Genomic DNA, 26,282 nt, shown 5'->3' on the forward strand with positions numbered 1-26,282 from the left:
GACTGAGAGAAATGCAAAGAAATACAATACTTTCCCTGTATTTCTACCCACACTGGTATGTTACACTAAATAGCACAAATAGCCATGAACACCATTTTATAAGCTTTGTGAATGCTGTTAAAAGAATATAAAGGCAATTTAAAATATCAAGTACAAAAAAGAAAAGAAATAGGGATGTAGAGATGGCTCAGAAGTTAAAAGCACTGGCTGCTCTTCCACAGGTCCTGAGTTAAATTCCCAACAACCCACGGTGGCTCACAACCATCTAAAGTGCCCTCTCCTGGCCTGCAGTCATACATGCTAGTAGACACTGTATACATAATAAATACAATCTTTAAAGAAAAACATCTGAATAGAAAGGAAATGAGAATGAGGGATCTGAAGAGCCAGGGACCAATCACGGTCTCGAGTGAGGAGGTGATGCCTCTTGGGTCTCCATGTATATTTTTCAGCACAATCTATTTAGCAAGTGTGGTATATGGGATAATTTAAGATGACACAAGACTAACATTTTTTCATTTTAGAAACTGGTTTAAGTTATTATTAAAAAGATTAAAATTCATAATCTCATGGATATAATCTGCCACGGTGAGACTAAGAGTTTTAAAAACCTCTATGGCATGAATGCAGCCTTCATGACGGTATACAGTGAGATTCAGAAAAGCTATCGAGCAAGAATCGCCTGCCTAAATATGCACATTCTGTGGGTATACACTAGGCCAAAGAAAATGAATGAATTCACAAGTAAAATTATAGACATACCTGACATAGTTTGATCAAGTTTGTGGATAAGAGACTTTTTAGCACATTCCACATCAGGACTTGGGTAATCCAAAACTTGTCTGCACCAAACTAACGGACTAACAGATTTCTGCATTGGTGTGAGTTTTTTCTTTGGTGATGAGTACAGCCTAGAAGAAAAAAAAAAAACAAACACAAAAGAGCAACATTCGTTATTGAGCACAGCACTATAAAGTAGGGTCTTTCTGTACTGGTTCAAATAGAGGATGGTAAGTGATGGGTTTGTTTAAAATCCCAACTACTTATTATGCAAGAAAATGATACTAGTACAAGCAATATTACCTCAAACCTCAACCACAAAATGAACCCAAAAGTCGAATCTCAAGATTGTATGACTTTTCTCTTGTGATTAGAGCTATGAGGAAACACCTGTCTTGGCAACAACTGATTTATGTTTTCAGCAGTACTTCACTAACTTCCTAATGCAACTACGCCATTAAATCAAGTGGAAAACTGGGCACCTTTAATTCCAGGACTCGGGAGGCGGGGACGGCAGTGATCTCTGCGAGTTCAAGGTCAGCCTGGTTTACAAAGCAAGTTCCAAGACAGAATCCAAAGCTATATAGAAACCTTGTCTTGAAATACAAAAACAAACAAACAAAAAATCAAGCAGAGAAGCAGGAGGGGCTCTACCTCCCCCCACTTCCCTTTCTACCGAACATAAACACCCAGCCAGATGCAGTACCTGCTGGGAGTCTTCTCAAGCACTGGTGTGTCTGAATATCAGCATTTCAAATCCTTAGTGATTTACCATACACCATGTAGGAGATTTACTTGGGTTTTAGGGAAGAAGAAAGGGACAGTGTTTCCTGCAGAAGCTCACAGAAGGGAAAGGGTGAGCAGACAGGAGGTATACTCTGGAGTTCTTCCTCCGAATAGTCCAGATCGGCTGGACTGTGGTGGTGCAGGCCTTTAATCTCAGCACTCGGGAGGCAGAGGATTTGAGACCAGTCCAGTCTACAAGTGAGCTCCAGTACAGAGAAACCCTATACTGGTTGTTATCATTTCAGGTGTAATTCCTTGTGAAAAATGTAGATACTTGATTTTTAGGAGGATCGTTTGTGCACTAATTGAGCGGAATTTACAAACGGAACAAAGCATATCTTGCTTTGATGCATTTACACAAATGTCTCAAGAAGCTGACACATTAAATTAAGCCAATAACATAAAGAGATGTCTGGTAAAGTATTTAAATAAACATTTTCCTACAATACCATATTAAACAAACTACTTTCAAAAGCAACACAAACTTTTCCATTCCGTCCCTCTTTTCCTGTCTGTAGTTTAAAGCTAGCACTATCACTTAGCTTTAACAAAGACCATCAAGAGTGTATACATAAATAACTCCTATAGTACAAACTTAATTCAAAGAAAGCAGTACCTTCCTTTTCTTTCCAACATAAGTACCACAAATATCTGTAACAAATCTCCAACTTGGCTTCCCACTCTAAAAATCACAGTGACTACTGTCTACTGACTCTTGTTACTTCAACCTCTGTGGGGGAATAATTAACATCAACACAACCATTTTTATGACATTTCACAACTTTGTTTTTAGGCAGTGTCTCACTCTATAGTCCTAGCTGGCCTAGAACTCACTACATAGACAATACTGGTCTGGAACTCACAGAGACCCACCTTCTGCCTGGGATTTAAAGGTGTGTGTACACCACTTCACTGGCTAAGGATGGATTTATTTTTATATGTATGAGTATTTGCCTGCATGTATGTATATGTGTGCCTAGTGCTCTTAGAGGTCAGAAAAGGGTATCAGATCTACTGGAACTGGAGTTACAGATAGTTCTTACTGTCATGTGAGTGCTGGGAACCAAGCGTGCATCCTCTGCAAAAGCTCTTAACCAGCGAGCCGTCTCTTCGGCTCCATTTTCACCACTTTCAACATGTAACTCTCCCCACATTTACTCGTTTCATGTAACTTACCCACACATCTCACAAGACCTTAGAATGTAATTTGTCTGTTGTTTGCCATAGAATTCATGCTAAAAGATGAAAGGAACATGAACAGGCCACCCAACAAACAAACAAATTTTCAGTAAAAGAAGTTAAACATATGTATCACACACTAACATATTACAATATTCCATTAACAGAGAAGATGCCTAAGAAAAGACAAAGAGCAGAAATCACCTCAGTACTTGTCTAGGGCTAGAGGTGGGTGTTAAGGCACTTTCTTCTAGATGGAGTCAGCTGTGGCAATGGTTTGATGATTATAAACACACTGAATTCACTGAACTATACAACTAATATGTAAATATGGGTAAGTTTTGGGGTATTATAAACTACATTTTAACTTTAAAATATTTTAGAAAGTCGAAAAGTATTTAGTTTCATTAAAATATAGCAACTATTATTAATTAAAGGAACAAAACCTCAGTAATTAAAACCCAATTGAATGAAATGATCACCCCCTCCCCTGGCTCACTGCTAATCCATACCCCCCATCTTTCTCAGTTCTGCCAATGGCACTATATAGCAATGTCAAAAGTAACAGGGTTTCTCCATCTCCTGTCTGTCTCAAGGTCACTAACTCTCCTCCCCTTATGAACTGCTTCTCCCTGTTTTGCTATGGGAAGTGACAGTTCCTCCATTAAATACCTTTGTCTCCCTGGACTTGGAAAAGGTATTTAATGCTCACACTCACTGTCACTGGGACCTCTTACTCTCAGTTTCTGGTACCACACTAATGCTAGAAATGGAGGTCTATAGGACACTGGCACAAAATTATTCTTTGGCTGGGAAACCTTTAGTTGATGCTTCAAAGTACCTGTAAACCTGCCAGAGGATAAATAAGCTTGGTGTCTCACATATTTGGATCTGCTCTTAGGAAGACGAAGCTAAGAAAATTAAGGAAAAAAAAATTCAGCAGGCCATGGTGACAGATGCTTATAATCCCAGCACTTGGAAGGAAAAGGCAGACTCATCTCTGTGAGTTCAAGTCCAACCTAGTTTACAAAATGAGTTCCAGGCCAGCCTGGGCTACAAAGTGAGACCCTGTCTCTACAAAAAAGAAATGAAAAGGAAAATAAAAAATTGACAAGAGTCTGGCAGTGGTGGCACATGCCTTTAATCCCAGCACTAGGGAGGCAGAGGTAGGTGGATCTCTGTGAGTTCGAGGCCAGCCTAGTCTACTGAGCTAGTTCCAGGCCAGGTAGTGCTATTACACAGAGAAACCCTGACTCGAAAAACCAAAAGAAAAAAAGAAAAGGAAAAGAAAAAAAGAAAAAAGTAAATCAAATAAAAGTACTTGTAATAAATACATATATTTCATTTGCTTATTTCTTAAAAGCACATGCACTTCTTAAAAGTAATGACCACTTTTTTTTACTTACACTTTCAAATTTCTTAAGTCATAATACACGACCTAATCAGGGAAGAGAGAAGGTAGGAAGAGCAAGGGGGGAAAATACAGGACTCAGTGCAGATGCTGAGGATTTCTGGTAGACCTAGTCAGTTTCATGAGTAATGCAACCTAAGAAAAACTGAGATATGCTGCCAGGTTTAATTTGCCTAAAAACTGACATTACCTCACATGTTAGTTTTTTACATCAACTTGACACATGCTAAGAACACAGAATTAAGAACACAGAACCTCAGTGTGTGTGGGGGGGGAAGCCCCCTCCTACCAGATTGGCCTGAAGGCAGCAAGGCTGTAGGGCATTTTCTTAGTGACTGACATAGGAGACCCCAGTCCACTGTGGACAGTGCCAGCACTGAGCCCATAGTCCCTCCCGAATGGTGTAAAAACAAATAACTAGCTGAGCAGCAGAAAGCAGCAGCCCTCCACGGCCTTTGTATCAGTTCCCACCCTGTCTTCCTTGGACAAGGGGCTATGAAGTAAACCTTTTCCTCCCCACGTTGATTTTGGTCATGGTGTTATCACAACAATAAAAACCCTAACCAAGACAACTCATTATGCTATTAAAATTAAGTCATGAGGTCCAATGAGTCTCACTCCCAAAACAAGGCTCCAAAGAGTAGGGCATGTTATCTTTATCCTGCACCCTAAGGTCCATGGGGAGTTGCTCTTCTGCACTGTTTATAAGGAGGTGATGTGAACCAGTGCCACATTTTGCTGAAGTAGGACCTGGCTAGAAGCTGAACACACACTCCAATCTGAATCAACACTTACATGGGATGATTGGTTTAATCTCACAAAATAACACTCAAATGTGCAGAGTATGAATGGACAGAAATCATACAAGAACAGCCAAGATTAAGAACAAAATAACTAAATTAAACTGAAAACAGCAAAATGTTCTAAATTATATTCAATTGGTAGCACTACACCCAAAGTTAGTTCTTCAAATACTGTTGAAAAGTAGAGCCAAGCATTTGAAAACAACAAAGTATCCAGCATATTATAAGTATGAATATATGTATGATGGAATTCCTTCCTAAGCAATGGACTTTCAAACCACCAAGAAACCACCCAAATTAAATTTGCCAATATATACTGCCTGTATCCAAAAGGTGCACCTACAGCAGAGAAGATAATCAAACAATATTTAGTGTGGGAATTGGCTGGAAAATTTTAGGCACATCTGAAAACTGTCTTTTAAAAAAAGTGGTGGGGGGAGATAATTTGCATGCCTTACAAGCCTGCTGACCCGAGTTTGATCCCCAAACCCAAGTAAAACAATCCAGGCAAGGCAGCACTGCCCAAGGCTCACTGTGCAGACAGCCTAGCCTATTTGGCAAGTTCCAAGCTATTGAGCAGAAAAAAAAAAAAAAAAAACAAACAATGGCTGAATAATAAGTGGTATCTTGTTTTGGAGGTGGCAGTGGTAGAATAGGAAGACCTGAGCTTTACTACCATCCTTGCCACAACCAGGCAGAGAAGAAAGTGGTTGTTGATGACAGTTCCCAAATACCTTCTTCATCTTTTTGTTTATTGAGGCAGGGTCTCACTGTGGAGCATTGGCTGTCCTCATAGAGATTCCCCTGTCTCTGCCTCCCAAGTGCTGGGATTAAAAGTTGGAACTACCACTACTGGCTTCCAAATATCTTCCTACTTGTTGAAAAGCCTGATTGTCATATGAATGTCCTCTAGATCTTCTTTGACTTTAGTACCTTTGGTACCAATAATTCCTCCTGGTAGACAAGGATGGATCAACAATCTCTTCCTTGTAGTATTGATAGTTTAACTATTCCACAGCACTGAATTTGAGTGTTAGTTAGCTGGTTGCAGCGGGTGATGGCCAAAGAACCTCTTCCAAGATAGGGACAACTTTACACCAGTGGTTCTCAACCCCTTTGGGCAGCAGTTCTCAACCTGTGTATCATGACCCATTCACAGATATCGCCTACGACCATCAGAAAAAACAGGTATTTTCATTACAATTTATAACAGTAGCAAAATTATAGTTATGAAGTAGCAGTGAAAATAATTTTATGGTTGGGGGTCACCACAACATGAGGTACTATACCAAAGGGTCGCACATTAGGAAGGTTGGGAAGTGCTGGTCTACACGGAGAGCCTTATATTCTTCCCAATCACTGCCCTAGCACTCTTGCTTTAAAACATGTACTCCAAGGATCTCAATATTTCTAGATTATAGATGCTTGTTTCTCTTCCATCTTCTGCAGTGTGTTCCCCTGATATAAAAGACATTACCTTTTATCTGGCTTTTCAGTACTATTTTCTTGTGTTAAATGGATGCACCAGTTACAGGCAAAATGTTCATGACCACACAACCAAGCCCAACTTTTTAAAATACAAATCTGACTCAACAATATTCACTCCTCTGCTAACTTCTGTGCCAGTTCCCTTTGCCTTCCAAAAATGGTGACTAATGATTCTATTACATTATATCTTTAGCTTCACTTCTCAGCTTCCTCCACAACCCAAATCTAAATTCAGCCATACAGGACCAGTTTATATTCCTGGAAAACCTAAAACTTTTGCTGGTAGGTTACTTGTGTATATTGTTATATTACCCTTGTCTGAAACAATTCCAATTTGATTCTTTTGCCTCAATGTCCCCTGGCCAATTTCACTCAGATCATTCCAACTTTCTCCAGCTTATATACATTCTTCAGGAATACCTTCCTTGAACATGTCTGGTGAAAACTACTAGATATCCCCAGTAAGTACAATGTTGGGAAGAAAGATGTCTTAAGGAAGCATCCTTATAGCCATTTACATACAGCATACCTTACCAAGAAGGAAAGTCCACATTCCACTTTAATCTCCATCTACTGAACTTCCCTACCATTTTACTGTTTGAATGCTGAGTTAATAGTTTTAACCAAAAAAAAAAAAAACAATTTAGAAATGTATTGGTGGAAATAAAATTGATATAACATGGACAGAACTCAAATCATTATGCTAAGTAAAAGAAGCCAGTGACAAAACACCTATTCTATGTGACTTGCTTATACAAAAAGTCTGGACTCTATGGAAAACAAAGTACATTAGTGGTTTACCTAGGAATGGGAGGGTGGTAGAAGGGAGAAATAACTACTACTTATGAGTACCAAGTTCCATTTAGAACTGTAGGAAATAGACTAAAACTATATTATAGTAATTGCTGTATAATTCTGTAAGTACACTGGAAAGTAACAAACAATAAAAAAGCACAATATATTTAGACAGTTAAGTTTTATATTATGCAAATTACATCCTATTAATCAAATTTATTGGAAATAAATTTGCCCATGAACAATTACAAAGAAATTAAATACCTTTAAACATCATTTATTCATTTGGTTAAACGTGGAAAATTTTTAGAAATGTAATTAAGAATATGAATGAATAATATTTGGGTTATGTCACACACTAATGCCCATGAGACAACTAAGAATGTAACTTTATTGTGTTTTTGCTTACATATAGAGATGCATATACATACATGTATGCACACTCATATGAAAACCAGAGGTTACTTCAGGTGACATTCACCAAGTGCCATCTACTTTGTTATTTTAAGACGGGGTTTCTCTCTTGGTTTGGAACTCACTGTGTAGGCCAAACTGACTTGTCATAAAGCCTCAAGGATCCCCTCTCTACCTTTTCCAGTCCTGATACTACAAGCACATATTGCCAAGCCCTAGGGATCGAACTCAGGTCCTGATTGTGTGGCAAACATTCTACTGACTGAGCAGTCTTATTTTGCTTGTATTTTAACAAATAAAGCTTGCCTGAAGATCAGAATGCAGAGCTAAACCACTAGGGGCCAGGCAGTGGTGCCACACACCTTTAATCCCAGTATTTAGAAGTCACACACCTTTAATCCCAGCACTAGAGAGGTGGAGACAGGAGTGATATGGCTGGGCGGAGAGAGAAATATAAGGCAGGAAGAGACAAAAGTTCAATGCAGTCTGAGGTTTAGTGGAGACAGATGCAGTCTGAGGACAGGACCGCCCTTTTGGTCTGAGCACTGGTAGAGGTAAAAGAACTCTCCTGTAGCTGGCACTCTGCTTCTCTGCTCTTCAGCATTAACCCCTATATAGAACTCTGAATTTTTAATACCAATTAGAAATCGTACTACAGTCTCCCCAGCACTGAATTTAACTGCTTTAAAGTGCGAGAACTTTAAAGTCTACAGATACAAGAATACCATCACCTTTCCCTTGCTGAAATTAACCACCATGTTACTTACATGTTGGATTATCTGACTCTTCTATTTCTATGCATACTCATATAACTGGCATATTATTAAGACTATGGAAAGAAGAAAGACCATAACTGATTGGTTGAATTTATAACTATAGTAACCATTTCTTATACCGTAAACAAAACAGTCTATCAAAGCTAAGGGCAACAAAAATCTAACTGTATTTAACAAAACATAGTAAGACAGTTACTAGAAGAGGGAGACTGCGCTTTCATTTCTTGGCTGCCCAGATACAAATAATTACACAGAAACTATACTAATTACAACTGTTCTGGTCAATAGCTCAGATGTATTCCTACCTATTTCTTACATCTTAAATTAACCCATTTCTATTAATCTGTGTATTGCCACAAGGCTGTGGCTTACAGGTGCGTCATGTTACTACTTCAGTGGCTACATGGCATCTCTTCAATTCAGTCTACTCTATCTCTGTTTGGATTTCCTGCCTGGCTTTACTCTGCTAAGCCATTGGCCAAAACAGCTTTATTCAACAAATAATAAAAGCAACACATATATAGAAGGATATCCCAATCAAATTATTGAAATACATCTCTTGATATTACTATAGAAAATTTTCTTTTTTGATATTTTGAGACAGAATTTCTCTGTGTAGCCCTAGCTGTCCTGGAACTATGTAGAACAGGCAGGCCTCAAACTCAGAAATTCACCTGCATCTGCCACCTGAGTGCTGGAATTAAAGGTCTGCACCACCACTGCCCAGTAAAATAGTTGCTCTTAATGAGGGAGTAAACAATCTTGGAACAAAAATAATATATATGATTTTCTTCTTAGGTGAATTAAGTGAACTGGACTTTTAACCATTTGGCTTGATAGTATGGTTTTCATATAACCTATGGTGGTAGTTTGAATGAGACTTCCCCACGTAGACTTGAACAGTTGAGCATTTGGTCCTTAGCTGCTGGTGCTATTTGGAGAGGGTTGAGAGGTATGGCTTTCCTAAAGGAAGTACTTCACGAGGGCTGGGCTTTAAGAGCCTCAGGCCTTGCCCTACCTACAGTTTCCTCTTTCAGTTTTGTGCTTACTGTTCAAGAGAGATCATGCTTACCTGCTGCCTCCATGCTGCCATTGTGAACTTTAACCCTCTGTGACCATAAGCCCAAATAAACTCTGTAAACTGCTTTGCTCATGGTGTTTTATCACAACAACAGAAAAGTAACGAGTATACCTTCTTAAGTAGTTGCAATGAAATGGAATGACTATCACCACAAGAAGTAGGTAGAGTGTTTTCAGCCAATAAAGGTGGCTGCAAGTCCTGTTCTCATCTACATTCAACTGCCACACTAATCTTTCCAAAAGACCATTTGTTAAGAACATTCCCACACTCAAAAAGCCCCATCCTAGATTTCACAGCTAGGCACAATATGTTCTCCAATCCACTTACTTAATTTTAAAAAGTTATTTACCTTTGCTTGATGCACATTAACTGTATTAGTAATTGTGTTTCTTACTTGTTCTCTAACAAACTTCACTATAGTTAAGTGTGTTTACAGGCCATTCCTCTATCTTATTCAAGTACTAATTCTTTTCCCTGTACTTTCTGATCTCGACAGAAAGACATACCCTTCCATCTGTACCCAAGCCCAAAATCCTAGCTCTCACATTTAAGTCCATATAAACTTTTCTCCTGTGAAAAATAATTTTCAGAGAGAACAAGAGTCTATAATTTTCAACTAGACATAATCTAAATTCACCTGGGACAAGTTGAATCAATGGTGGATTACTGACCTATCAGTATGTCTGCCAGGACTGCCTTGACTATGTGAATGGATATGAAAACACCCAGCTTGCTGTGGGTGGCATCAATCCCTAGATCGCGGTGTTCGACTGTGAAGAGTGGAGAAAGTGAGTCGAGTAAAGAAAGCATGCACGCATCCACTTCTTTCTACCCTCGACTATTAAAATGCTGTGATTAGCTGTGTCAAGTTCCTGTCACTTTGATTCCCTGCAATGATAGACCATAACCTAAAATTGAGAGCTAAACAAGACCTTTCTCCCTGAAGCTGTTTTGTCAGGACATTTTGTCACTGCAACTAGAGCAGAAAGTAAAACACCAGCCCGACTCTAAAAATCCTGAGAGCTTTGTGTCATGCTCCATTCGATCATGTAAACAACCATTAGTGTAGCAGCTCCTACTGGCCAGGCTTGGGAAAGGACAGAAATTCAAAGATAATCTATGATAAAATTAGATTATCACATTGCATATAGATATCATTAGTCTCTCACTCACAGGCTATACTGCCGTCAAGATGCCTGCTTACTGAATTCCAAAGCTCTAGCTAGACACAGGTTTCTAAGACTCATTAGCTTTGTTTTTTTGTTTATTTGGTTGGTTTAATTTGGTTTTAAATCAAATTCCTGGATTAAAGTGGGAAGTTGTTGTTGTTGTTGTTATTATTATTATCATTGAAACATGGTCTCTCTATATAGCCCTGGCTCTGTAAACCAGACTGGCCTCAAACTCGAGATCCATCACCCGCCACTGCCTCCCAAGTGCAGGGATTAAAGACATGGCCACCATGCCCAGTTTATTTTATTTTCTTAACTAGAAATATTTTATGTGTGAGCATATTGCCTATGTGTATGTCTGTGTACCATGCACATGTTTGGTGCCATGGAGGTCAGAAGAGAGCCCTGGATGCCCTAGGACTGGAACTATAGATGGTTGTGAGGCCCATGTGGAATAAGTCTGATCCTCTGAAAGAACTTGTGCTCTCAGCCAATGAATTCTCTCTCCAGCCCCTGGGTTTTGTTTTTAATCATCTTCAAATCAGTTTTAGATAAGGATATCCAATGGCAAACAGAACTTTCATAATTACAAATCAGCACAAGATCCGTTATCTTCCTTTCTATTAGAAAAAAAATGATACCTATTTGAAGGATATGCACGTTCATGTTCTAAGATCACTAACAGTAGTCCTTTCTAAATCTACTATATTGAGGTATTAACAAAGATATACCAACTTTTTTAAAAAAATAACACCCAACAATCTGCCACCTAATTTCATGACAATTAAAAAATGTAATATTGGTTGGTATCAAATTCACAGCAAGGACCTCTTCATTCCCTTGACAAAACCTATTAAACCCCATTCCTCAACCTGATCCACTCCTACTTCTTACTCATTCTTTTCAGCAAACAGACTGTCAACAGCCACCATGACTGGCTGCTTTGTAAACTCTCCCAGAGAGATGAGCAGAAGCCCTGAGGAATAGCAGAAGGCAGTGTGGGTGAGCTTTCCTTCTAGTAAACTAGATTTAGAAGACAGCTTGTCTCATTCTCATCATGCATATAAAGTTTAAGTGAACACCCCTGTTTCATCTTATCTTTCTGGGTAGTTTTATAAGTTTCATACAAATATAATACTATGCTATTGTATATCCATTATTCCTCATATTTCATGGATACTAACATTTTAATACCTCCTCCAATGGTTTTTATTTATTTATTGAGATAGAGGTTTACTACATAACCATGGCTGGTCTAGAACTTGCTATGTAGAGAGATCCACCTGCCTCTGCATCTTGAGTGCTGGTATGAAAGGTATATAGCACCAAATTAGAGTTATTTAAAAAAAGATTTTTATTATTTTATTTATGTGTATGTAGGTATATCTGTGTAAAAGAATATCACATGTGCACAGGTGCTCTCTGAGGCCACTAGCCAGGACTGGATTGCTTGAATATGGAATTACAGGTGCTTATGAGCCAAACTTGAGTCCTCTGAAAGAGCAGCATGCACTCTTACCACTGAGCCACCTTTCCAGCTCTGCTATGTTCTTCTAATACCCTTTAGAAGAAATCAAATTTTATTTTAGAATTATTGATTTTCCAATCAAAACATCCTGTTTTGTTTATTTACTTTTTTTAACCTTTCCTAGTTTAAACTTCATAATATAGTTTGTTCCAAAAGGTATTAGTTTCCTCCATAATTTTGATCTCCAAACAAAAGATCTTAGAGGATATGATGTGGAAATAATGGGACACAAAACACAATTAACACCACTGAAAGCATTCAAACTTTTCGCGCTTTTACATGTTCAATTTTTCTGTTAACAACAGCACAATAGAAATAAAGGTACAGTGTGTTTCAATAAAAACTAATTATTACTACAGAAAAAAAGTGTAACTCCATCTATTTACTAGTTAATTCTGCTACTTAATGACCAAACTGTCTCTTTTTAAAAACCACATAAAAAACCCCACATTATTTGTGGAGAGTTACAAGTAAGAGGGCGAGGAGACAGGGCATGAATGAGTACAGAGTGGAGATGGGGCCCTTTGGGGCTAGCAGAGCATTAGCGAGCTTCCCTGGTACTACAAGAATTTACAGGCAGAGCAATTCCAACAGCAGTGATCCAGAAGGCTCATGAGTTCATTCAGTATGGAAAAGTAAGTTGAATAGTGTCCTTATTTATACATTATGAGAAATTCCTCATCTGTAACTAGTATAATGGTCATGCAAGAAATTTGGTCTCGTTATCCTACAGCGTCACCTTATTTTAGTCTATTACTCAGACTAATGCAAACTAGTTTAATGTAACTGAATTTCTACTACATACCAGATGCTATGGTCTTATCTAGAAATGTGAAGATGAATCTGAACTGCTCATGACCCAGACTAGAGGCACAAAAGCAAAACATTGTTGTGTTCTCTCCAAAACAGACATATACACAGTGATGAGTTAACACGAAAGAAAGGGTGGTAAAAAGTGAGAATTTCCTTAGACAGAAAGTTGAAGTGGAGACTTAGTGAGATTTTTGACAAAAGAAAAGAGAGAGAGAGAGAGAGAGAGAGAGAGAGAGAGAGAGAGAGAGAGAGAGAGAGAGAGAGAGAGAGAGAGAGAAAGGAACTGTAGGCAAAATGAACACCAAAAGCTCTGAGGTGAATGCCCAGGAGCTGTTCTGACAAAAGTGAACCAGGAGAAAGGCAAGTCAGCACGGCACAGAGACATTCAGACCTTCTTTCTTGTTAACATAGTTTGATTCACTAAACATGATAAAGGCAACTAATAATTTTTAAAATTCTTACCTTCCCTCAGTAGGAAAGAAACTGGCTATTACTGAGGATACTCAAGACAGACCTAAGAATAGCCCATGCTTCCTCTGCTACACATTTCTCTAGTTAAGCCTCTGCCCTACGGTGAACTGCAGTGTCGGTTTTATCACAGAACAGAATTACAAGCACAAGTGACTTCTCCATTAACATTTTATGTGTTGTTAGCGCCCTTGCCTCTGTAGTCTTTGTAAGAACATTCCCTCCAATGACTCTGAAGGCAATCTGGAGGTCCAAGAGCAACTGCATTAAAAAAAAATTCTTCACTGTTTATCAAAAATTGTCCAACATTAACTTATACCCAAACTACATATCTATAACTAAATAAATCAAGGTCAACTATTTTCCACAGATGTTTTTCAGTCTTGGTGTAAATCTCAATTTCCCCCTATTTATCAGTTAGGTCACTTTGGGTCTAGATTTCTTTCCTCTAAGAGGAATGACATACACAAGTTATAAAGTGGATTTAACTTTAAAGGCACAATGCTAAATGAAACAAGCCAAAACAAAGACAGGGGTGCTTGATTCCTTTGATATTAACTTCTCTCAAACAACTTGCAGGGGAAGAGAATTCTTCTGGCTCAGTAAGTATGAAGAACATGACAATAGCAGACAGTCCATGGCAACAGAACAAACAATTGAGCAGAACAATAAAGGGCTATAACCTTCTACAAGCAACCCTTAGAAATCTTCCTCGTCAGTTTGGCCTGACCTCCTAAAGCCTCCACGGACCCCAAAAATAGCCCACCAGCTGGTGAGCAAGTGCCAAAAGCATGAGACTGGGGCGACACTGCAGATTCCAAACACAGCAGTCAGCTACCTGGGTTAATCAGGTTCACAGACACAGAGCAGAACGGTAGCTGTGGGGTGCGGGTGTGAGAGCTCTATAGCTGAGTTGTTCAGTTTCACCTGAAGGAACAGTTACAAAGGTCAGTAGTGGTAACTGAGCACAGTGGCCCATGCCTGCAATCACAGCACTGCAGCTACCTTGTCCTTACCAGGTGTGAGAGGAAGCTCACAGATTTACAATCTCAAAAATGTTGGAGAAAGAAATAATCAGACCTACAGCCACATCTCAGTCTACTTCTGACTTCACTTTTCTAGAATTTTATGACATTCATCTCTGACATCTCTGTAAAAAGCATGGCGACTCATACTGGTTTGCTTAGAAACTCTACTTTCAATCTGCAGACCGCATAGAGGATTTAGGGGCTCATGTCAGTAACAAAGGTTCTCTCACAGGTAAGAAGAAAGAAAGCTAAAACACAGCCTTCAGGGAGCTAACAGAGCCAGCTAACCCTGACTAAGCAGTGCACTCTCATGAGTACATACGCTATGACCTCTCATCTATTTCAGAGCAGCACAGTAAGAAGAGACACAATATAAATTTAGACACTTCTTCAAATAAATTCTCCCCCTTTGCCCACAAATTCTTTAGTCTATTAACACAATTCACAGGATGGATAAAATGGCAGTAACTGATTGCCACAGATGACAGCTCTTAATCCTCCCACAATAATAAAGATTCTTACAATATGTTCTCTAGTTCAATTCTTTTACCAAAAGCATTAAATTGTAAATGTAAAGTAAGAATGGCATTGTGGGTGTTGATTTCAGGCTAACAGGGTATGAATAAAGCTGTCCAAGTAAGGAAGTCTCAACCTTAGTACAAAGGACACAGCAGTGACAATACAGAGACCTGGGCCACTAAGTGTTCAGACACCTACTGAAAGCTCTGCCTGCATGGCAAACAGAAAACCTGAGATTCTGTACTTAAATGTTTATATGAGCAACAGTGGCCGAGGGTAAATAAGAACTTGGTTTGCTCTGATCACTACTAACTGAGAACATATAAATGATCAAAACATAGGCAATACAGCCAGTGTGAACAACAGAAGGGCAGCTTCTTAACAAGCTAAATTAGGGACTTGGGAGTTTCTGCCGAAGTTAATTTGCTTGCCATACACAAAACAGAAGCTTTCCAATCTGAGAACCCATGAAAATGCCAGGTGGCAGCTCACCTGTAAAATTCCAGTCTCTGAAGGACAAGCCCTGTCCCTAGCCCCATTCACCCCACCCCTGCAAGCTGATTGGCAGGACTAGTCATTTGATTAGTGAGCTCTGGGTTTGACTGGGAGACCCTAACTCAATAAAGTAGAAGAGCTATCAAGGTAGATTTCTGACTCACACTTGGGCCTACACATTGCACACATCCACACATTTGTTATTCCATGCATTTATATACACACTTGAATATGTATAGATACACAAGCATAACTCACACCAGATAGGAAAGGGAAAATTAAAATATAGAATTACCATTTGATCCATTCAGTCCACTCAAAGTGCAGATACTCAAATACTTGCACCTTCGGTCAGAGCATTATTCACCACTGACAAGATGTGAAAGCAATGCTATCCATCAAGGAATGAAGAAAATGTGACATATACAACAATGAATTATCACCTAGCCATAACCAAGAAGGAAATCCTGTCAAATACTACAAATCATGAGTAACTTATGCTAAGTGTGATAATCATGACAAATAAAAACCTCTTATCTAAGGTGCCTACAGCAGCACAGCCAATGAAAGCAGACTGGTGTCAGGGAAAACAGTTACTGTTTAACAGTTAGGAAGTTTCCATTTAGGAATATAGAAATGGCCTACAGCTGGACACTGCTGATAGTTGTGTAATATGAATATAATTAATGTCACTGAACTGTGTATTTGTTTAACAGTCAGGAGTGGTGGCTCATGCCTGTAAGCAACATTTAAGAGGCCGCAGCACTCACCTTTAATCCCAGCCCAGCACTTGGGAGGCAGAGGCAGGAGGCTCTGTATTAAACCAAATAAATAAATAAATAAATAAATAAATAAATAAATAAATAAATAAATCCAGCTAACATTTGGAAGGCTGAGGGAAGAGGCTGTTCCAAGTTCAAGAACAGCCTGGGCAACCTAGTGAGTTATAAGCAAGCAGAGGGAGACCAAGAAAGAAAGAAAAGAAAGAAAGAAAGAAAGAAAGAGAGAGAGAGAGAGAGAGAGAGAGAGAGAGAGAGAGAGAGAGAGGAAGGAAGGAAGGAAGGAAGGAAGGAAGGAAGGAAGGAAGGAAGGAAGGAAGGAAGGAAGGAAGAAAGGAAGGAAGGAAGGAAGGAAGACAGGCAGGCAGGGCAGATGGGTAAAATGGAAAAAGATAAAGTGCCTGCAATAAGCTCAAGATTCTAAGTTTGATCCCAAGATCCCTTTGGGGAGGAGCAGTGTTGGGGAGACAGAAACAGGTAGATGGCTGGGCTCAGTGGCCAGGCAGCCTAGCCCACATGGTAAGTTCCAAGCCCAGTGGAAAAAAGGCAGACAGCACCTGAGGCTCGTGTGCACCCACACACAGACATCTGAACAAATAAGAACACACACCAGCAAACAGAGTGGTGAACAAGGTAGCATTTATGTTATTCTACTTTAAATAAATCTTGAAGAATACAAAGGCCTAAAATTGCATGCTGGCAAGGATGTGAAGAAAGGTGAACCCTCATTTACCACTGGTGGGATTACAAACTGGTGCAGCCACTCTGAAATTCTAATCACAGTGAAGACGTCTCAAAAAGCTCCATAGCAGCCAGGCAGAGGTGGTGCAAGCCTTTAATCCCAGCACTAGGGAAGCAGAGGCAGGCAGATCTCTGTGAGTTCTAGGCCAGCCTGGTCTACAGAGTGAGTTTCAGGACAGGCTCCAAAGCTATACAGAGAAACTCTGTCTCGAAAAAAAAAGAAGAAAAAAGAAGAAGAAGAAGAAGAAGAAGAAGAAGAAGAAGAAGAAGAAGAAGAAGAAGAAGAAGAAGAAGAAGAAGAAGAAGAAGAAGAAGAAGAAGGAGGAAGAAGAAGAATCCCAATAATAATAAATCTGTATGACTTAGCTATAGCACTCCTTGACATATGCCCAAGGACTCATGATAGTCTAAGCGACTCTCAAAACAATACAGGCTATTGCTGTTGCCCTTAGTTGTCTCCCAGAAGTTGATGGTAGCTCCCTATCATTGAACATACTACGCACTTTGGATAAAGGACTCTTGAGGAACTAAAGCTGGATCTGATCCAAAGCCTCCTCCCTGAGGATTAACCTTTAAAGTGCTGGAAGATGCTATGTGAGCAGCTTAGGGAGGAAAGCAATCAGTAGTTGCATCCAGCTGTGATATCCTTGATCCACAATAGTGATCACCAGCACTCCAAAGATATCCCTGAAGGTGCAATAGTGCTACTTACATCTTAGCAGTAACCAATACGCGTCTAGCTGGCCTTAAGGATCACTCAACAGGAGAGAAATCATGCCCAGTACCGACACCTAGCCATCTACCAGTGACTATTGAGATCTTGGACCTTAGAGGAAAATGTTGTACTGCCACTTTAAGCCAGCAAAATTCCTAACTGCATTCTAAGTACTGAGCCATATATCAACAGCTAAGTGGAGTTCCCACCCCTAGTTAAAGCACTTTCTTTCTGCAGCAGATGCAGGCAATTACAGGAAGCCACAACTGGTCAAAATACTTACGCCCAGGTGTTACATCTAGAACACAACACCCACATCTACGGCTCAAGAAAGAGGCTGAAAATTCAGAGCCAAGGGTTGAAAGAGCCAAAGGACCAGGACATCTTCTCTGAGACTGTGCCTTCTCATTACTACAAACGGGGAAGCTATACCCACGAAATCTCAACAATATGGCTGCCTAAACAAGATCTAAACAACACTAGCTGACATACCAAAATGGAAGGGGCTGTACCTTTAGACAAAGTGCTACAAGGCAATTAATAAACGTGGAGAGAGAGTGGGTTTTTCCCAGAAAGGAGCTCCCTATTTGGTTATTCAATACCAGGTGGTCAGCCCTAAAAAAATATACATAAAAGCAACACTAAATAAACTCAGCAAACTATATTAACATATTTACTCTTATAGGTGTAGCAATTTATTTAAAAAAGAACATAAATTTAAGAGGAAGGGGCTAAGGAAGCAAGTGAGTGGCACTGGAGGAAGGGGAGAAAAATCATGTAATTATATTTTAATTAAAAATAAAAGAAATTTTTGCCTGTGCCTGTGGTGGTGCACACTTTTAATCCTAGCACTCTAGAGACAGAGGCAGGGCAATACCTGTGAATTCAAGGCCAGCCTGGCCTATATTAAGAGAGTTCCAGGTCAGCCAGGACTACACACAGTAGGCCCATCTTAAAACACACCAAAAAAAATTAAAGAAACTTAAAAAAAAAATCAGTCAAGTGTGGTGGTGCATGTCTTTAATCCAAGCACTTGGGAGGCAGAGGCAGGTGAGGCCAGCCTGGTCTGCAAAGTTCGTTCCAAGACAGCCAGAGAAACCCTGTCTTGAAAAAAACCAAACGAGAGATAGATCAATATCCAGAATTTATGAAGAATTCTAAACCTTTACAGTATAAAGACAAATAACCCAATTATTAGAAAAGGAGCAAGTGGAGCCAGGGATATAGCTCAGTGGTAGAGTGCTCTCCTAGCATACCCAAAGCACTGGCTCCAAATCCCTAGTACTGAAAAAAATGTATAAAGGATTTGAATAGACATATTTCCAAAAAGAATTATGACAAATGGCTGAGAAATACAGGGAAAAGATGCTTAACACCACTAAACATTAGAGAAATTCAAACCAAAGTAATATTAACAGAACAATTATAGTTAAAAAGATAGACCTGACAAGAGCTGACAACGATGCAGAAAAAGCAGACCTCATACGTTGCTTGGGATAATGAGAAGTGGTACAGCTACTGTGAAAAACAATCTGGCAGTTTCTCAAAAAATTAAGCATGGTGATGCCATTTGGAGTAATTTCACTCCTAGGCACATACCCAAGGGGAAAAAACTGAAAACATATGTTCATGCAAAACCGCTTAAATAAGTGTCACAGCAGCATTATTTATGATAGCCCAATGGTGGAAATAATCCAAATGCCCACCTACCCACGAATGGATAAACAAAACCTGGTAAATCCACACAAAGGAATATTGTTCAGGCACATAAAAAAAGGAAAAGATTAAGGTAATAATCTGGCACATGCTACAACATGGGCAAACCTGAAAGAATTGTTAGATGAAAGACAGACACAAAGGCCATTTGCTATATGATTTCATTTACATGAAGTGCCCAGCATAGACAATCTGATAGGCAAAGGAGATAATAAGAACAAGGAAGAGAGGGAACTAGGGAATGACTGCTAATTAGAGTATCCGTTATCGATGAGGAATATCTGGAATCAGAAGAGGTGATGGTTGCACAACTTTGTCTATATTAAAAGTCACTGTTTTGTAGGCTTTAAAACATGCCTTACAGGGCCAGAGAAATAGCTCAGTGGATAAAGATGCCTGCCACCAAGTCTTACTACCTGAGTTCAATCCCCGGGACCCACATGGTAGAAGAACACCAACTCCCCTAAGTTGTACTCTGACCTCCATGTGCCCACTTGTGGAGTGAGCAGTCCTCACAGGGAGTAAATTTAAAAATGTACATTATAAAAATTTAAATGGGCCGGGCGGTGGTGGCGCACGCCTTTAATCCCAGCACTCGGGAGGCAGAGGCAGGCGGATCTCTGTGAGTTCGAGACCAGCCTGGTCTACAAGAGCTAGTTCCAGGACAGGCTCCAAAGCCACAGAGAAACCCTGTCTCGAAACCCCCCCCCCCCAAAAAAATTTAAATGGTGCATCATATCCTATAAAATTATAGTTCAACAATGAAAACCTTAAAGAGGAAAATCAATTACAGCATCATTAGAAAGAAGCCACAGTCCCAATAACAAACAAAATAAACCCTGACACTAAATATTGAAAACAAAAATATTTCTGTCATCAGTTTGTTTGGATGAACAAGGAAGAACGTTCTTCAAAGAGAATCAAAGCTCAAAGAAACAACATGAGCTATTATGCCAAATGCAGTTAAAACAGGCTTAGGCCTACCCCTCCAACCATGGAAAAAATAACGAAAAATTTATCATAAAATTGCTGTGGATCAGAAATATGAAAGAAAAAAGGTTATGACCAAAGATGGTAATTTCTAAAAAGAATAATAAGCAGTTTCTAAAAATTCCAGAGCAAACTGATTCCTTACAAAATTCAAAGTAAGATTAAACAATGCCTGTGAAATTAAGAATGGAGTGATTCCATAAACTTGAGTAAATTCTTCAGAACCACATCAAACCAAATTCACTCCAATTTCTCCTTTAAGAGAGGGACTTCCTGCAGGTAAGAGCCTCACAGGTGCATTGCAGCTCAACTGCAGAATCTTTCAGAATATTCACACAGACCAAATGTCTTAAGGGCCTGACAAGAGGGAGAACTAATCGGCAGTGAACGACCATAATGGGTATTAGTGGGGAAAATCAGGCTGAGCTGCACACTTCAGGGTAATCTAGTCTGTCACTTACATTTTTTGTCAACAATATGAACAAATATATACAACATAGGTCTACTAAATACAAAGATACAAAAAAGATCAGAAAAATAGGTAATAAATGCCTAAGTTAAGACTGAACAAACATGAAATCTAAATGCCTTGTATTTAAACCCAAAAAAAGTTAGGAAGACATAGTTTAACACAGTTTATATAGAAAACACATGGTGGAGAAGTTCATACTACCAGCAAATATTAAACGTAGTAACAGAAGCTGAAACTATTAATGCCTAACAGTTTAAAATGCAATAGTAGGCCTCAATCCCAACATTTGGGATGCTGAGGACTGTCATGAAATCAAATCAGTCTGTATTATGTAGCAAGATCCAGTCTAGCACGGGCTACTTCTAAATTAATGAGACCATCTCTAAATTAATTAATTAATCAGTGAATTGATAGTATTTACTGTTTTACAAGTAGTTTTTAGTTCAAGAGAAGTATACACACACTCTGGCTAACTTAAAAATGCAATTCTGGATAAGATGTCCAATAATGAATAACTAGAGTAAATTAAAATAATTAAATCAGTCAGGTGTGTTGGTTTGTGACTTTGGTCCCAACACTTGTTAGACAGGTCTCTGAGTTTGAGGTTAGCCTGGCCTACAAGTTCCAGGATACTCAGAACTACATGGTAAGACCCTATCTCAATAATAATATTCTTCTTCTATTACTACTACTATGGAAGGACCAGAGAATTACACTAAGAAATTATTCAATAAACTGAAATTTACTCTGAAGAAAATGTCTAGCATATGGTGGGAAGGGGGGGCACACTAGTAGTCTTCAAACACACATTAAGGGACAGTTCATGTAGGAAAGCTGATGCTGTATTTGGAAGATGCAAAACACAATGGAATATCACAAGCTTTAATGTATGAAGAGCTAGATTCTAATCTTAGTGTCATCATTTACTGTGTGTTATCTGATGCCAAGATAAAGTTTCCTTACACCGAAATTGATACCTACCTTATAAATATATAAACGTTAAATCTAATTAAATGCAAAGATATTTCTAAGTTCCTCCCCCAGTAAAGCTGGAGGCTATTAGGTAATCCTAACACACTAATATACACAATCATCTTAATTCTCTTCCTGAGACTTTTCTGAGTTATGAGAGCAAAGATTTTTCAGACTGGAAAATGCAATCCATTAGTGGATCTGGAAGTCAGCCTAGTAGTAACTGCCATTCTTCCCTCAATGAAATACAACAGAATAGAAAGTATTAAAGTGTACCACCCACAGCAAAACTGTATTCATGAATACAGTTATTCATAAACAGGTGTGTACTAGGTTGTGGACTTTGCATCAGAAGCTGTCCACCACTACTGCCTAAGTGTGTTCTATCAGACAGTAGCTAGCTCTTCGGGAACTCAATTAAGTTTAGAAAACAACCATAATCCTCAGAGATTATTATGGCCAGTACGCATCTGCATCTCAAAGAAGGCCAGTATATAAGAAACCTGTTATTTTTGATGAGGAGTTTCCCTTAATTTTACTCCAGAAGTTGGTTATTTTTTCATCTAATACCTACTCCTACCTTCTGCATTTTGTGGCATATATGCTAGGGGTAAAAATTTCCCTAAATGAAAATAACGTGCAATAGAGAAGCTTTGGAAGGTAGTTTCTGACTTGCTAAGAAAGCAAACTTTACCATGCCTCTTCCTGCTGTTGACAGCCATGCCCTCCTCCTCAGACACATCTGAAGGCATTTTAACTAGGATATCTTTAACTCTCCCCTGACCTATCACAGTTAAGATCAAAGTCAAAGGCCCAATTTTAATTTCAGATTAAATTTCACACAGGCATTTTCAGGAAAAAGCGTATCTATAGCACCAAGACACAAAACCAGGTTAAAAAAAAAACAATTAAGCAGGAAATCAGGCGGTCAAGACAAACTTCTGGCATGCTTATCTAGGAACATTTGCTTTACCTTGACAAAGACATGCTCAGAAACCAAAGTAGCTAAAGACTTGCTTAGTGTTTGGAGGAGTCAATATGCTCAATCAATACATCTAAAATGGGCTGATGAGCACAGACCATCCTCATTATCATGAGCATTGATCTCATCATCACTTGTAAAGATGAGGATACCTGGATGACTCTGGGTTCTTTGAAAGTGCATAATACACAGGATTCCTTCAGAAGGCAATGAGTCTCACTAACAGGAAAGCTGTAACTATTATATACTCAGTTCTAACAATACTTGGTATCATTTGGCAATAAAATAACATAAGAAAGAGTATCCCTATCATTCATAGCATCTTAAGGACAAGTTCTAAATACTTTCTTGTACTTGTCAGAAAATAAAATGCAGTTCCCAATTCCCACCCATCCTACCTTCTCTGAAAGTCTGCCCCATTATTTGGGCTACAGCTTGCTACCTAGCCTCTCTCGCTGTCTGGGTTCCTGGTCTCTTAACTCTCCTCAGCACCTCACTCATCCTTGTTTAGCTGCCTAAGATACAGCTCTCAACATGACCCCCACACACACACACACACAGTCATCAGCACTTAAGAATCTTTAGAATCTTCCCAGCAGGATCACATGTAAACTCACTAAATAGTGTTGATTTAAATAACCAGGCTTAAGGGTAATAGTACCCAGTCGTGGAGAATTTATCGTATGCCAAGCCCAGTGCTAAAAGTACACATGGATTATCTAATTTAATCTTCAGAACTCTACAGATGTTAAGAATAATGTTAAGATAATTTTCCTGAGGACAAAAGTGAAGCTCAAAGTAACGTCTTCAAGGTCATAAACCTTTAAGTGGCAAACCTAGGGCCTGCATGCAGGGCAAGCTTATAATACTTCAAAGTCCTAGGCCTGGATACCAGTTCTTGAGGGATTTCAACTTTACTACGGAAGTTTTCAAGTCAATAGCCTAAACGTTCTAGCTAAAAGTTAAGACTTCCAAAGCGATGAATTATGAGGATAATTCCCCGCACATGTTTTAAGTCTAATAAAAGCCTCTCATGTCTTATCTATTTAATGAAAGTGTGACTTTAAGGTGTGGGGTCACAAGCTCATCAAGAGCTGCCTTCTGACAATTACAGTTCTGGTTGGATTTTTAAAATAGGACTCTTTCTCTGCCTCGAGGAGGGCATGGAAAAGATAGTCAGCTTTGAGAACTATCGCTTCACGGCTCCGAAATGTCAGACCCAATTCTTGTTTTCAAAAACAAAATCCAGGGTTCCTCTTCCACCGCCGACTTCACACAAAGCAGCTCCATCCCTTCTCTGCCCTCCTCACACAAAGCAAGCTTTACCCCGCTACCCAAAGGGGAGTGTCGTTCCCCGGCCTTCCCACAAACATACCCACCTCACTCCCGTCCAAAACACCGACTGCTACTCTAGGTCCGCACACCTGGTGTTAGTTACCTCAAGAAGCAGGACCCCCCCCAATAGCCCAAATGGCCAGACCACCACCCGAAAGCTGTCTTCCACACAAAGCGGGAGCCCTTCCTACGAAGCAGCTTGCTACCTCGGAGCGCTCTGAGCGTGCGGGCCCACAGGAGCTGTGCTAAGCCACAGATCCCATCTGGATCCAGTTGGGTCCAGCACCCCGAGGTGCCACAACCCAGACAAGAACTAGCCACAGACCCGTTCCCAAGGCACGCCTCGAACCAACTCCAGCCGACCTACCCGCAACAGAAAGCAGGCAAAGCCAGTGTTCCCCGCCACCGCCGAGCCCACCCTGCTTTCCCCCGGGATCCCCTCACACACACTCGATCCTCCCGGCCCGCCCGGTCCCGGCGCCCCGCACTCACCAGCTCTCCTCCTCCTCCTCCCAGCCTGACAGTCGCTCTAGCTCGTCGGGCCGCAGCGGCTCGACCTCGTCCAGCAAGCCGCCCTCGCCCGCCGCCAGCAAGGAGGCGGCGTCCCGCAGGTCCTCGCTGCTGGTCCGCCGCGGACCCGAGCCCGCCGCGACGCCCACCTTGGCTCCCAGGCCCAGCGGGAAGCCCCGAGGAGACGCCGCACCCGAGCAAGGGGTGGACACGCCGGTCCGAGCCGGGCTGCCGGGCCCGAGGAGGCCTGCGCCCTGCACGGCTCCTGAGCGGCTCCTGAGCTGCTCGTTCTGCTTCTCCAGCTTCTTCACCAGCTCCTGCAGCTTCCGCACCTCCTGGTCCGCGTTCACATTGGAGTTAACGTCCTCCATGCCGGCCGCGCCGCCCGCTCCGACTCCCAAGCCGCCGGGGAAAGCACGGGGTGGGGAGAGAGAGAGGCGTTACCGCCGCCGCCGCTCACGCTAGCCGAGGCGCCGGCATAGAGCAGGGCCAGGCCCCACCGCCAGGGTCCCCCCGGCTCGGGTTGCGAAGCACCGCTGGCCCCAGCCGAGTCGCCTCATCTGCGCCGGCTCCGCGACTGGGGGAGGCGGCGCCAATATCCGGCCTCGGCCGCCATCTTCCCTCCGTCCCTCCGCCCCCTGCCGGCCAGCCCGGTCGGTGACCTCAGAGCGTCGGGGGAGGACGTGGCCGCCCGCGGGCCGAAAGGACTGGGCGCGGGGCTCGCGGTGGGGCGGGGCCGGGGGCGGGACCCGCGGGAGTCACGGGGTCTGGAGGGGCGGGGTCGGTGTGGGGGCGGGGCCTCATCCGGAAGGGGTGTGGTGGGTGCCGGCAGAGATGGGCGGGGCCGGGCTAGCCTGGGAGGGCTGCGGTGGCTGCCACCCGTGGCTAATCGCGGGCGGGACGGAGACGCCGTGTCCCGCTCGGGCTCAGCCCCTCCCGAGGTGTCGTCGGTGGTGAGCGGCCGGTGCTAAGACTCGCGGACCGGCAGCCCCTCCTGGCCGCGTGGACAGTCAGCTTGGTTTGTTTGGCATTACTGAGTTGGTTCCTACTTGAAACCCTAAACTGTGGGAGCTGGCAGCAGCCCCGGAGACCAACTGTGGCCGGTTCCTTCCCCTGAAAATGAGAACTCGAATCCTAAATAGTTGAGAGAACGCGAAGGTCAAAATAATAACCGTCGTTTGTTGAGTGCTTACTACGGGCCAGACACTGCGCTAAGCACTTTTAAAGGCATTATCTCATCCGTTAAAACACGTGGATGGGTTGTTGTTTTCTTTTTTGATTTAAGATTTACATACAGACCAGGGGGCGATGGAAAACACTTCTGTATTCATCTTTAAATGTTAATTAATGTTCATTGTATTCCTTGGATCCGCCTTCTGCCCCTAAAGACTTTATAATAGTACGTCTTGACTTTTGTTTTGTTTCAAGGCAAGGCTTCTCTGCGTAACCCCTGCTTGCCTGGAACTAGTTCTGCCTGCCTCTGCTTCCTGAATGCTGGGGATTAAAGACGTGTGCCTCCTTGACTTTTTTTTTA

At 41.1% G+C, this 26,282-nt stretch overlaps 1 protein-coding gene across 2 annotated transcripts in view; it reads right to left on the reverse strand.

The window, feature by feature from the left end:
* Slain2 (SLAIN motif family member 2) overlaps nt 1-25,410 on the reverse strand; it is a 62,472-nt gene extending 37,062 nt beyond the window's left edge. For both annotated transcript variants that reach the window (XM_038326644.1, XM_038326635.1), the window contains exons 1-2: nt 24,731-25,410; nt 763-911 (exon numbers count right to left, since the gene is read on the reverse strand). In XM_038326644.1, coding sequence (XP_038182572.1) covers nt 763-911; nt 24,731-25,119 — 538 coding nt within the window. In that variant the 5' untranslated portion in view covers nt 25,120-25,410. The remainder of the gene's footprint in view (nt 1-762; nt 912-24,730) is intronic.
* Between the last annotated feature and the right edge of the window lie 872 nt (nt 25,411-26,282).

The sequence above is a fragment of the Arvicola amphibius genome, chromosome 1 (genome assembly GCF_903992535.2).
Source record: "Arvicola amphibius chromosome 1, mArvAmp1.2, whole genome shotgun sequence".
Classification (NCBI taxonomy): Eukaryota; Metazoa; Chordata; class Mammalia; order Rodentia; family Cricetidae; genus Arvicola; species Arvicola amphibius.